General features: G+C 58.1%; 1 protein-coding gene across 1 annotated transcript; it reads left to right on the forward strand.

Moving 5' to 3' along the window:
* The first annotated feature begins 488 nt into the window (after window positions 1-488).
* On the forward strand, window positions 489-7,439 carry LOC112973282 (C-type lectin domain family 18 member A-like). The gene is made up of 12 exons (XM_026080950.1): window positions 489-618; window positions 1,507-1,598; window positions 2,484-2,708; window positions 2,790-2,887; window positions 3,394-3,515; window positions 3,634-3,741; window positions 4,384-4,476; window positions 4,665-4,771; window positions 6,392-6,521; window positions 6,798-6,894; window positions 7,085-7,176; window positions 7,402-7,439. Exons 1-12 carry the CDS (start codon window positions 489-491, stop codon window positions 7,437-7,439), a joined length of 1,332 nt encoding a protein of 443 aa, XP_025936735.1.
* Window positions 7,440-13,732: the final 6,293 nt, after the last annotated feature.

Here is a 13,732-nt window from a genome sequence, read left to right on the forward strand (position 1 = left end):
ATCCCAACCTTGTTCACAGTGACAGGGCTGGGGCACAGCAGGGAGGTGACCAGAGCAGGGCTGTGCTGTACCCAGGGGACCGAGACCCCCCAACGGATCCGCTCCAGGAACACGTGCTGGTGGAGCAGCACCGTGGGGCAGCAATGCAGAGCCTTGGCGCGGGGCCCCGCAGGAGCCGTCTCCCCCGTTCGCACCAGTGAGCGACTGTTTTGACAGAGCTATTACTCACCCGTCAACCTTTTGTTCAAGCTGACCAGCTAGTGCCTGTCTGAAGTTTTGAATAGGATCAGATCTTGGAACCAGACACACACGCATGCACTCACGCACACACACACACACACACACACACACTCATGCAGGCACAGAGACGTGTGCGGCCTCACTCGCCTCAAAGCCAGTGCTCCAGGGCTGGTGGGCAGCTCGTCTCTCCCAAATCCTCTCTCTCAGCTGAACAGAGTCACGGGGCCCCAGCCCCCCCAGCTGCCTGCATGCAGGACGGCAGGGTCTCAGCCTGCCGACTCCTGGCACTGCTGGCCTGCAGCCTTCTGGCCTGGAGGGTGGGCGAGACAGGACCTGACCCGCTAGAGAAGCTGTCCCCGCTGGCTCTGGGGCACCGAGGTAACTGGCAGAGGGGCTGGGGGGCAGTCTGCTGTCGGCAGCCGAGGGATGTCTGGCTCTGGAGTGGAGCAGGCCACCTCAGGGAGCCCCCTGGGGGGCTCCTGAGCACTGTCTCAGTGGGGACAGGGTAGATGTCCCCCAGTCCTGCATCACGTTCCTGGCTGCCTGCACTGGGGCCAGGCCAGGTGCTTCCCAGCTGGGCAGGGGATCTGTGCTGACACTGGGAGCTTGGGGCTGGTGATGGGACCTGGGGCTGGTGATGACTGTTGGAGATGGTAACAGGGGCCCAGGCTAGCGATGGGACCTGGGGCTGGACTGGTGATGGAGGCCTAGGGATGGTGGGTTGGGGGGTGCTGGGGTTGACTATGGGGGCTTGGCGTTGGCAATGGGGGGGTCTGGGCTGGCGATGGGAGCCCACGGCTGGTGATGGGTGCCTGGGGTTAGTGACAGGGGTCTGGGCTGGTGGGGGGGGGGGCTCAGGGTTGGCAATGGGGCCAGCCCAGTGTGTTTTGGAGCCTGGGTTAGCAGAGGGCTGATAGGGGTGGGATGGAGGCAGCAGGTGCTGGCAGCCCCCAATGCACCTGACCCCAAAGCCATCGGGGGGGCCGGATGCGTTCCTGGTCTCAGTCTGCCTGTGCAAGGCGTGGGGCTCGGCAGGCCAGGCCCCCCCAGCCCCTGCCCCCTCTGTGCTCCCTGCCCAAAAGTGCTTTCTTTTCTCCCCTCTGGTCTCCATGGAGACCCGGGTGCCTTCCCGTATCCCTGGTTGCTGGCTGGCGGCGGGGGGCCCTGTTGCGCCTGGCTGGGGCTGTGGGGCTGGCTGTGACAGGGGCCCCTCAGGGCCCCACTCAGCCCCCAGCCCTGACCCCCTGCTCTCCCTTGCCCTCCCAGCTCTCAGTATGAAGGAGACCTTCCTGGTGCTCTCGCTGCACAACAAGCTGAGGAGCAAAGTGCAGCCACCCGCTGCCAACATGCAGAGGCTGGTGAGCACCCTGGTTACTCACCCCCCGCCAGAGCCAGCACTGCCCTGGGGGTGCCCGATCTACCTCCTGCCCGTGCTCATGTTGGAGGGGCAGCCCTGGCCTGTCAGCAGCAAACAGCAGTTAATTAACAAGCTAATGAAGCATAAAAGCCCCCTGTGCCTCCTCCCATGGCTAGTGTGGGGCCCTGGGGAGGAAGGTCTGGTGCAGCCTGGCAGAGATCCAGCTGCAGGGCATGTCCCAAATGCTGCCAGCCCTTATGCACACTGAAGGCAGGGCTGGTCCCCTGGCATCCCGAGTGGTCCCCAATGTTCCCTGATGGTCCTCTGATGTCCCCCACTTGCCTCTGATGGTTGCTTGACATCCCTTGGATGGTCCCCCAGTGAACAACCCCTGCATAGTTCTCCGATGTCCACTGATGGTCCTGTAACATCCTGGACTGATGTCCCTGACACCCCCAGCACTCACACCCCAATGAGGTAGGTTTGGGCCCACTGCTTCTGCCAGCTCCCTCAAGCAAGCTCAGTGGGACACAGCAGGGCTGCCCTAGGGACCCATCACAGCTATTCACAGCACACTACAGCACCAGGGCAAAGGGGTGAACAGCTCAGCTGCAGCTTGCCCAGCAGCTCAGCTATTTTGCTAGGACATAGAGAAACCATGCCCAACTTGGCTGGCCGTTCCCCGCCCAGGATGGCCACCTTGGGGAGGTGGGGACCAAACCCAGACTGGAAGCAAAAAGAGCCCCTGAGCGGTGAGCACGAGGCCCATGGGAGGAGCAGGACACAGCAGGCCTGGCATGTCCTGGGGTGGCCATGCAGGGAGCGGGTCTGGGCTGTGCCACCCAGCAGGCTGTGGGCTCATAGGCACTGGCCTCTTTCCTGGAAGGACTGGAGTGAGGAGCTGGCCCAGCTGGCGAGGGCACGCGCAGCCAGCTGCCTGGCAGGCCCTGCTCCATCGCAGGTCCCTCACGTGGGCTGGAGCGAAGCCCTGCTGCCAGTGGGCACCAGCGACTTCGGTGACGTGCTGCAGCGCTGGTTCGCCGAGGGGCGCCACTATGACTACCAGGCGGCGCGCTGTGCCGGGAATGCCACCTGCAGCCATTACACCCAGGTGGGGCAGTGGCAGAGGTGGTGGGGGCACGGCGGGGGGTGGCGGGGAGACAGCGGGATGACAGTGCTGGCTCTCTTGCAGCTGGTTTGGGCCACGTCGGGACAGCTGGGCTGTGGCAGGCACACGTGCGCTGGGCGCCGGGGCCACAGCGAGGCCTTCGCCTGCGCCTACTCCCCGGGGTAAGGGGGCACGGCTATGGCGGGGGGTCCCGGCTGTGAGTGGGAAGGGCTTTGACCCAGCAGTGGGTGAGGCTGAGCACCTGGGCGGAGCCTCTGCCTGGAGTGGGCGGGACTGGGTTGTGTGGGTGGGGCCTGCATGGGAAGGGGTGTGGCTGGGTAGTGTGGGTGGAACCCTACCCTGGGTGTGGGTGGGGTTGAGCAGTGTGGGCGGAGTCACCTGCATTGTAGTGCAGGGGGCCCTAGCCTATGAGGAGGCGAGGCTGGGTGTGTGGGAGGGGCCTTGCCCAAGCAGTGGGTGGGGCTGGGAGGTTGTGTGGTGGTGGGCGGGGCTTGAGTGTGTGGGCAAGGCCATGCCTGATGGTGGGGGGAGCCATGGCCAGCCACAGCATGGTGGACCCTGCCTTGCTGCCCCTTGCTCTGGCCCTGGTGCCCATCTGGGGGTCCCCAGTGCCCCACCAGGTGTGACAGGGCCATGCCACATGTCCAGCCTCTATGTTTCTTGGCAGGGGCAACTGGGAGATGAACGGGAAGATCATTGTCCCCTACAAGAAAGGGGCCTGGTGCTCGCTCTGCACCGCCGGGCTCTCCGGCTGCTTCAAATCCTGGGACCATGGCGGCGGGCTCTGCGGTGAGTCCCCACTGCCCCCATGCTCACTGCTGTGCTGGGGCACCACACACACCCCAATCTCAGGCACAAAGCTGGCCCCTGACAGCTGCACATATGTGTGTGCTCTCTCTCTGCCCAGAGGTCCCCAGGAACCCATGTCGCATGACCTGCAGGAACAGCGGGCACCTCAACATGAGCAGCTGCCAGTGCACGTGCCCCCCAGGATACACGGGCAGGTACTGCCAAGGTGAGAGGGGCAGGCACACTGTACAATGCCTGCCTGCCCTTGCCTCTCCTCTTCAGGCAAGGACATGGTAGACCAGAATGAGCTGGACATCATCAGCACAGTGCACGCATGTGTGTGGGGCTGGAGTAGCGCATGGATGTACTGGTCAGTGCAGTGCATGTGCATGGTCGCTGCAGTGCATGTGTTTGTGGTCAGTGCAGTGTACGCATGTGTGGTTAGTGTTAGTGTATGTGTGCATGTGTGATCAGTGTAGTGCATGCTTGTATGCAGTCACTGCAGTGCATGCATGTGCATGTTTGGTGAACTGCATGTGTTTTGGTCAGTGCAGTGCATGTTTGTGCCTGGTCAGCGCAGCACATGCGTGTGTGCTGAGTGCAGTGTGCATGGTTTATTCAGTGTATGTGGTAGGTCACCAGTTCAGTGTGTGCATGTGTGCGGTCACCACAGTGCACGTGGTCAGTTCAGTGCACATGTGTACATGGTAGCACAGTACATGTGTGTGCAGTGCCCACTCAGTGCAGCATGTGGTGCGTTGTAGAAATGCCACAGCCTGCAGCATTGTGTGCTGGGACAGATGAGGGTGTCTGAGCCAGGCTGGCCCTGCCACAGGCTGGGCCAGGGCTAATGCTGTCTTTTTTGCAGTGAAGTGCAGTGTGCAGTGCCTCCATGGGAAGTTCAGGAAGGAGGAGTGTTCCTGCCTCTGTGACATCGGCTACAGTGGTGCTGAGTGCGGAAGTGAGTCTGGGCCGGCCCATACTGCTGAGGCCAGCCAGTTCAGGGTCACAGCAAGGATCTCCATGCAGGGACCCTGGGCGCTGGGCTCAACACGGCTAAACTGGGTGTGCATGGGGCCAGAGGGCCCATCTTGGCATGCAGGGTGCCAGGGTGGGCAGGGACCCACCTGCGCCTGCCTGTGTCCGCAGCGAAGATTCAGTTCCCCTTCCATGCCTGCGACGTGAGGATAGATGGCAACTGCTTCATGGTGTCCCCTGAGGCTGACACATACTATGGAGCCAAAATAAAGTGCCAGGTGAGCCCCCAGCTTTGTGCGACAGAGATCCTACCCACCAGGACAGCTTCAAAGCCTGTGGTGTCCTCACTGCCATATGAGGATAGGATATGGGCCCAGCTGGGATTTCCCAGCTACTGACCTTTGCTGGCAGGGTGGCAGAATCTGCCTTGGCAATTATGAGAGATCCTGATGCTGGCGCTGCCAGAGCACTTCCCAGGTTGTGTCCATGCTTCCCTCCAAGCTCTGGAGGCAGCCCATTGACCCAGGATGTGCTGGGCAGCGTGTGGGGAGCCAGGTGCAGTGGTTATGGTGCAGGCACCCAGCTTAAGGTGCCCTGCAGGTGTCAGGATGAGGTGCCCTGAGGCCAGCCCATTCCCTACATCCACCTTAATGCCTCCAATTCCAGTAGGTGAAAATGATATGACCAGTTCTGTGAAGTTGTGTGATACCATGGGGCAGCCACACAGGAGTGTCTCCTGCGTCCCCCTCTGCCTGCTACCATGGTTGAGAGCCACTGGTGACTAGCTGTCTGCACCATCATCCCTGCAGAGAGGGACTGATGGGCCTTTTACAGCCACCCCTTTACCATGCTTATTCTGACCTTCATCAGAGCGGGGTGGGCTCTGGCCAGCTCTGGGATCTCTGAGCAACTGCACCAGTTAGGCAAGGAGATCAGTGGGGGATGGGGAATGAACCAATCAGAAACCCATAGTGATATAACATGATGAGGATGCCAGTGGGTGCAGGGCCCCCATGCCAGGCAAACCAGGGCAGGAGAGGAGCCCTGAGTCACAACATGAGCCTTGTACTCCCTGGGCGTCAGAGGAAGCCTGGCTGATGGCAGGCTAACACCTCCAGCCAGGATGAGTCTGGTGTTTATACATGAAGTTCTCTGCTTTGTTCTCAGTTTTGTAAGGATCCCTGACATCCGACACATTTTACCAACTGTTGGGTTAGTGTCTCCGCAAGCAGCTGTGAGAAGGGCCCTATGGTAGCTGTCACGACAGTCAGAGCCCTGTAAATGGCCAAGTCTTGGACGAAATGACCTGAAGCCTTCAAGTAAGGCTGAACAAACCAGAAAAGCCTTGTTCCCAGCTAAGCAAAAGGTTTTGCCCAGTTACAAAGTTTGCCAGTTTTGAGCTTGGGCTGTTTTCACTAAAACAGGAACGTTTCTGCTCACTGACACATGTGGAGCATAAACGTCTCTCCCAACAGAGACCTTGTGGGGAACGCTTTGGATGCCTCCATCAAAACTAGTGGCAAAACTGAGAGCTGCTCTTAAAGCTTCAGGCAGCCCCACCCCCTTGTTCTGTGGATCTCTGCAGCCAAACAGTGTCACCTGGGGTTTATAGCCTCCCAAGGCTTGGTCTAGGTGCCCTGATGGTCATTTGCCTGGGAGGTGAAAGAAGGGACATGGGTTCCATCCCTGTAACAGTGGGGAGGTGTGCCCCCGAGCTGTCTGAGCAGCATCCCAGCATGGGTCCTCCTGCACAGAGCCCTAGTGGTGTTTGTTCCTGTAGCTGGCATGACCCACTCCATGCTTTCTCTGGGGAGCAGAGTAGCAGGCAATGTCTCACATGGCTGCCTAGCACAGATCTGAGCCAAGTTCTTCTGGCTGACTCGCTTGCTTCCCTCCAGGAGAAAGGGGCAATGTTGGCCCAGATCAGAAATCAGAAAGTCCAGGACATTCTGGCCTTCTACCTCAGCCGCCTGGAAACCAGCAACAGGGTGACAGACACAGATTTTGAGACCCGTAACTTCTGGATTGGTGAGTTACCCAGGCCGTGGCGCTGCCCTCTGAAGGGGCACAGGGGAGAGAGGAGCCGAATCCAGCGCCCCTGGGCCAAACAGCATCCCTGCAAGTGCCTGGCTGTGCTGTGGAGTCAGGGCTGTCTTCCTGAGCCAGTGCATCTGCCTGCAGTGCCAGCATCAGTGCTGTGCAGATGCAGTCTGGTGAGGGTTCACCAGGGCAGGTGCCAAGGTACAGAGCTGCTACATACCCTGGGTGCTGGAGGCTCTGCCACCCTGGCTCTCACCCTGGCAGGTCTCACCTACAAAACATCCAAGGCCTCATTCCGCTGGGACACAGGCGAGCCATCCTCCTTCACCAGCTTTGCTTTTGGACAGCCGGACAACGAGGGGTAAGTGCCTAGCCATGACCCTGGCTAGATCCTGCCCTTCTAGCTCCCACGAGAGACATAGCAGGTCTGGTGCTATGCAGTGTCTCTGCTGGGGCTGTGTCTCACTTGAAGCCCATGGCAGCCAGCTCACATTCATGATGTTTCCCTGGGCCTCTCCTGCCTTACCACCCTCACCTGCTTGGGGCTGCAGGTTTGGGAACTGTGTGGAGATGCAGGCATCAGCTGCTTTCAACTGGAATGACCAGCGCTGCAAGACTCGAAATCGGTACATCTGCCAGTTCGGTGAGTGGCCTGGTAGCCCTTTCTGCCCCTCGTGCTGTGCCCATCTCCTTCCTCCACAAGGAAGGGGTAGACAGTTTGGGTGAGCCAGAGCATCTTCATCAAGGTGCAGAGCCCTGAAGGTGCCAGCTTCCAGCTCTGCCAGGGCTGTCCCCCTCGGCCAGTCATGCTGAGACCCCTCAGGCCTCTCTGGTGTGGGGAACACTAACTCTCTATTTGCCTTTGCAGCCCATGAGCACATCTCCCTGTGGCAGCGGGACCCCTGAGCGGGCAGCCCCATGCCTTGGCCAGTGCTGGCTGTAGCACCAAACCCTGACCATGGCTCAAAAGGACCCTGTGACTGCTCCCTGCCTGGCCCACGCAGATACCTCCAGGGCTGAGGTCCAGTTCAGCTGGGCTCCCTGGTGTAGGGGGCAAAGGCTGAGGGGTAAGCATGGCACTGGGACCTACCTAGATGGGAGCACGCTCTACACCAGCACTCTGTCTCCGTCACACTCTGACAAGCCCCAGGGCAGGGAGACTCCTAGCCTGGTGCCTGCAACAGCCAGGTCCACCTGGACCCATGCCCTAAATTGGCAGCCCAATTACATCCAGACAGCAGCCCTGGTGCAGTGAGGGGCTGAGCAAGGCTGCTGGATTTCACAGGCCTTGGCATGGCTCAAGGCAATGGCTGGACTTGGCTCAGAGCACCCTGCAGGCAAGATACAGCCAGTGCCCTGACCTGGGTGGGAACCAGCTGGCCTGGCACCACAGTTCCTTATCATGTGCTGTGTGGGTAATAAAGACCGTGTCTCCCTTTGGAAGTGCAACTTGCCTCTTTTCTCATCCAGGCCCATTTAACTCTCTCTGCTATGGCCTGGATTCCACCTGCATGGGGGTGGTACTTCCAGCTCCATCCATCTGCAGAGCCTCAGGGCAGTACTGGGCACTGGCAGGGCTGGCCGTCTCTGTGGATATTTAAGGTGTGTGCCTGACTGGGCAGAGCACTGCATGGGAAAACCCTGGGACCATTTATACCCCCTGGAAGAGGAGTGTTGGAGAAATCTGTCCTTGGGAGGCTCTGTGATCTCTGGTGAGGGGGAATGAGAGCCTGCAGTCAGTTTATGATCAATAGTGTGTGCCCTGCCAGGCTCATGCTGCAGGGAGGAGCAGGGACCAGCCTAGCTCATGGCTCAGTTCATGTCCCCAGTGCCCCCACAGATGTTCTGGAGGGGTGATGTTAGCTGAGATTTGCTGCTTCCAGCCCCAGCCCTAGACCCAGACCCAGGAAGGCCCCAGACGATGGCAAGCAGTGTACTGGTGCAGGCCTGTGCCCCCAGTGACAATGGGTGTCTGTGATTGTGGAGGGTCCCCCATCTAGGGGGGCCCTAAGGGACAGTGAGGTGCAGTGGCCCTGGTTGTCCAGGAGGCTGGTCATGTCCAGCACCCCACCTCTCTCTACATGGGACCCTCAGAGCTGCAGGAGGAGGAACAGCAGCAGGACCAGGTTGGTGTGATGGGGCTGGATCATATGTTGGGGAGGGACCCATAGAGGATGGGGGTCCTGGGGAGCCAGAAATGTCCCCTTTCTTGTTCTCCCAGGACAGTCATCCCTTTGATATCTCAGTGGTGCTACATGTCAGCCGGTTTAATCACTTGGCATCTCCAGCCAGGCAGGGGAGGGATGGGCTGGGGTAACAGCTCCCAGCCCTGATAAGAATGTTCAGGAGGAGCCAGGAAGAAGCTGTGTTTCAGGGCACAGTTTCAGTGGGAACAAAGAATGTAGGACACACAACAGAGTGCAAACACAGGGAAAGGAATGGGATGTCTCCCGGGGGAAAACTGCTGGGTATTGGCATTCGAGGGGCAGGGTCAGTACATGGTGGGCTGGGGAATGAGTCAGGCCGTGGGAATCTCAGGGCGAATGGCTCAGTTGCAAAGCTAAGTGGGCTCTGTGATGGAGGGGTCTCAGCAAACAGGGAAAGCAAGGCTTTGAAAGGTCCCTGCTCAGCAGTTGGCCCTAGAGTCCTTTCCCACAGAGTGGGACATGGCTCAGAACAGGAACACAGCTGGCTCCAGGGCCAGAACAGCCCTGGAACAGCACATGGTGCTCGCAGGGTTCTGGGGTGGCTGAGGAGTGCAAAGGGAGGATCTCTGGGTTCTTCCAGCTGCCCTGTAGTGAAGGCCCCACGTGTCTCTTAGCCAGGGCGCTCTGCCCAGTATCCAGCCCCTGCTGATGCAGTGCAGGGAGCAGAGAGGAACCCCAAGGCTCCCTGTCCTAGAAGGACTGTCTGCCTGTCCAGCTCAGCATGAAAGCACACAGTGGCTCTCGCAGGCAGAGAATGGTGCTTGCATGGAGCCTGCTGTGGGACTGGGGACCACGGAGCATCCTGCTGTGTAGCTCGAGGTGCCTCCATGGTGAGATAAGGGCAGTGCTGTGGGGAGGACTCACTGCACTTCTCCCCAGGCTGGCATCCTGCAGGGAGCCACCTGGGAGCCTCCCGCAGCAAAGCAGGATGGGGAGTAGGAAATGTGAATTCAGTAGAGTCCACCCCAAAGGTGGAAGCACTGACTCACCCCACAGAGAAGCCTCTCCACTTTCTGCTGGGGAAACTGAGGCACATGTATATGGGTGACATCCCCAGTCATTCCCAAGTGCAAGGACAAGGTGTGACCAGCCATGTTGCCCTGCACACACAGCATCTTCTCCCCACTCTGCCGAGTCTCTGCTCGTCCTTGTGCTGTGGGGAGCCCCTTCACCCCTGCCTCAGTTTCCCCATACTCTATCATGGGCTGCAATCCCTCCTAGGTGTCTGCAGGGCCCAATTATTGGCAAGCTCGCAGCATTTTGAGAACATGGCACACAGCTAGTTGGTAGAGAAGGACCCTGCACCCTATCAGGACCTGGCTGGGGCTTGGCTCAGCGCACCTTGTTTGAGCAGCATTGCTAGCTCTGTGTTTCTAGACACCAGCAGCCTGTCTTGTTGCTGTATTACCAGCACCTTGGGCTGCTCCATCATGCTCTCCCAGCATACTGTGCAATCCGGCATTATCCTCCAGTAAGTCTGTAGGGCTGTGCTCTGCCAGCACACTGCAAACCCGCAGCATGCCATGGGCCACAGTCCCAGTGCCCACTGGTGTCCAGACTGGTGTCCCACTATGCATCCAGCACCCTGCTCTTGTGGCTACCCGCTCCAGGTCCCCTCTTCAAAACCAGGGACACTTCTGGTGCCCCAGCAAGACAGCCACCCCATCACATCCCCATGCTGCCAGGACCCAGCCCAAGGGCAACCAGCAGCTCCCTGCAGTCATCCACATTGCAGCTGATGAAGATGGATGAGTCAGCTCCCAGCCACCTCCTCCCCTGCCTGCTTCCAAAGCTCCAGTAACTTTTAATTTCTTCTGCCTCTTCCTTTTTAATTCTATTTCTTTGTGTCTCATTGAGTTCAGCCTTCTTATTTTCCTGTATGCAGAGAATGTGAGAAAGGCACATGGACACTGCAATGGATGTGTTCGCCCACCAAGCACACTGCTCACAGCCATGCTCGCACATGCGCATGCGCACAAGACCGCATGTCCACGCACACAGGGAGCCCACTGCAGTCCCATGCTCCTGGCTGGATGTGGCTGGGGCTGGATGCAGCAGGCCCGGGGCAGCTGGACAGGGAGGGTGGTGGAGTGGATGAGGTGGCTCTCTCTCCACCAGAGTATCTGGGCCACTGAGCAGTCACTGCAGGCTGGGTTTAGCAAGCTGTGGTGGGAATCCAGGTGAGTGGCCCAGGCAGGCCACTGAGACAGCAGTGGCTGGTCATTCCCAGAGCGAGGGGGATGCCCAGGGCTTCGGACAAACCAGAGGGCGAGCATGCAGGGAACAGGACCATGAACAGGCCTGAACACCTCTCTCCCTTGGGTGACAGCAGCTAGAAACTGCTTTTTTTTCTCCAGACATGCTCAGCAAATGGGCTACCAACCTGGGGAGACAGGGGAAACACCTGGGGGAAGGGAGCAGCAAGAATAAGTAGGGAATGTCAGAGCATGGAGCCAGAAAAGCCAAGACCTGCAAAAGGCAGAAATGTGCAATGCTCTGTCCTTTAGCTGGCTGCTCCAGCAGAGTGTACCAAAAAGAAGGTTTCCCCAGGGAGTTTATAATCTCACCATACTCTTCACAGTTAGAGGGGCCATGTGGCAGGCAGCAGGGTGAACACTGTTGTCAAACTTGTGTGCAACTGAGTCTTGCTCTTACAATGAGTGTCTGCCAGCTGAGCTGGCCAGCTATGTGGGGTGCCAAGCTCGGGTACGTGCACAGCTGCTATGAGGCAGCACCCCAAAGTGGGACCTGGCTGGTGCAATGCTGGGTGCTTACTCTCCCAGGGATGCCCCTGTTACCAGAGGGACCTCCAAGCAATGACAACCCAGGTCCAGAGGCAGTTTTGGGGGAGTGAGCAGAGCCAGTGCTACTTACTGTGGATGGGGTTTAAAACTTAAAGCCTCTGCAGCTGGTTGGGACAAGAGAAGGCTCTGGGGATTGCTGTCTGCTTTGATTTGACTCTCTGAGTGGTAGATGATAACACAAGTCATATGCAGAGGGTTTGAAAAAGCCTACAGGTTTTGTTTCCCTTCACCAGCTGGTGAAATGGCCCAAGGCCTGGAGCAATAGCAGAGCTGTAACAGTCAGACTGGAGCCTAACGTGCATTCCAGCACCAAGTGCGGGCTGGGATTGAAAGCAAAGCACTTCTTCTGTAGAAAGCATACTGTTAACATCAGTAGCTATTATTTCATCTCTCTTGATTAGCCTCCTCACTTTCAAATAGCACATACCAACATACAGTTTGGATTAAAATTAAAATCTATCCAGCCATGGTGTTTGTGTAAGGGTTGTTTGTGCAATTGCCACAGATTCATAGACAGAAAGCCCAAACTGCATCTTAATAGGCAAGTCTTTGGATCATTTCCAAGGCCTTGGATGACTGGAAAGAAGTGTTTATGTTGAGCTAGACAAATCAGGGACACAACAGAGACATCCGTGAAGGAGGAAAAGTCCAACAGGTTGGAGGCGACTGGAGAAAGGAGCTGAGTGGGGAGGCTGAAGGGTCTCCAAAAAGGAAGAAAAGACTCCAGCACAGACAGTCATTTCAGGGACGCTATAGACTGGGAACTTTAGCCAAGGAAAATTGTTGAAGAAATGGCAGCAAATGTCTCAGAGGCAAAATGTTCCTGGTACCAGGCATTTTGGCAAGTGAAAGTCGAGGAGTGAAGCATTCAGCTACCGTTTTTGCAGCCCTGCTTTGGTTTTCTGCATATAAATGTAAATAGCCAGTTGGGTATTGTGAGTGTTGACAAATGCCTGGCAGTATTAGTTCTGCTCCTGAGGTATTTGCAAAAATAATTGCAGCACTTTGCAGCGCTTACAGGGGCACAGTTTGAACGGATGCTGCTTGAATGTAAAGTCCAAAGGCTCAGCATATTCAGCTGGGAAACCGTGAACATACCCTCCCCCAAAATGTGAATCAGGCAAGTCTGCTAATCATCCTGACATCCTCGAGCCCTGCTAACCCGGAAAAGACACGGCCGGTGCTTCAGCGAGCTACATCCCACACAGGCCTCATTCAGCAGTGGGCTCCAAGCTTGGGGTCCAGCTGGGGCAGGCAAACCAGCAGCGTGCAGCAGAAATGGTTTTGCTCCTGAGTGGGTAGAAGTGGAGCCTCTGAGGTGAGGTTCCAGCTCAGCACATGTTCCTGCTTGTATTGCCAGTGCCACCATTATGCCCAGGAGCCCTCTCACACTCTGGAGCCCCTGGTGCATGGTGCTGTACGGCCACAACACAGAACCTCTTCACAACACAGGACCTCTCCATCCCCTGCTCCAGGCAGCTTACAACACAAAGGCAGAGAGACGCAGGTGCCCTTGGCACAAACCAGTGTAACACTGCAGGCATCAAGCTCACAGGAGAGAAGGAGCACCAGCCTGGGAGGCAACTGAACAAAGGCTGTGTTAAGAGGGTGGTAGACAAAGAGAGCTGAGATGACAGGAGACGGTGGCTTTTAGAGCTGTGATCCAAGGTGTAGCAAGAGCGACTTGTGCTTGGGGCAGGGATGGGGAAGTGCTAGAGCAGAAATGTCTGGAGTGGGCTATGAGGAGGGCTCCTAGTCCACAGGCCCCATCAGCACCATCCGTGTGCCTCCTCCATCCCCCTCGGTATGACAGAGCCTGAAACCAGGGGAGACGGTGAGGAGAGCAGGTTCAGGTACTTGGTTTGTGGGTTTGTGGGCAGGGGTTGAAGCTGGAGGATGGAGCAGGAAGGTGGGACGTAGGGTTGCAGTCCTGGTTGGGAACACAGGTTTGGAGTCCTGGTTGGGGCAGAAGGTCTGCAGGCCACAGGGGCTCCCCAACAGACAATCTCTCCTCACACCAACCTTGGGGGACACCGTTCCCCCTGCCCACAGCCTTTGCGCCCCGCTTTTCCCTTCAGCGAAAGGCACCTGCACCCCTCACAGGGCAGCAGCAGGCGCGGGGCCATCTCCCCCCGGCTCGCTTGATGCCAGCCGGGGGCGGCCACCACACCGCGCCCCCTCCGTGCGC

The sequence above is a fragment of the Apteryx rowi genome, unplaced genomic scaffold (genome assembly GCF_003343035.1).
Source record: "Apteryx rowi isolate R43461 unplaced genomic scaffold, aptRow1 scaffold_531, whole genome shotgun sequence".
Lineage (NCBI taxonomy): Eukaryota > Metazoa > Chordata > Aves > Apterygiformes > Apterygidae > Apteryx > Apteryx rowi.

Bases quoted from the DNA above. Each gene is read 5' to 3' on its own strand.
- LOC112973282 (XM_026080950.1), top strand. From the start codon at position 489: ATGCAGGACGGCAGGGTCTCAGCCTGCCGACTCCTGGCACTGCTGGCC. The intron at 619-1,506 runs GTAACTGGCAGA...TTGCCCTCCCAG, and splicing joins GCTGGCTCTGGGGCACCGAG to CTCTCAGTATGAAGGAGACC. The intron at 1,599-2,483 runs GTGAGCACCCTG...CTTTCCTGGAAG, and splicing joins CTGCCAACATGCAGAGGCTG to GACTGGAGTGAGGAGCTGGC.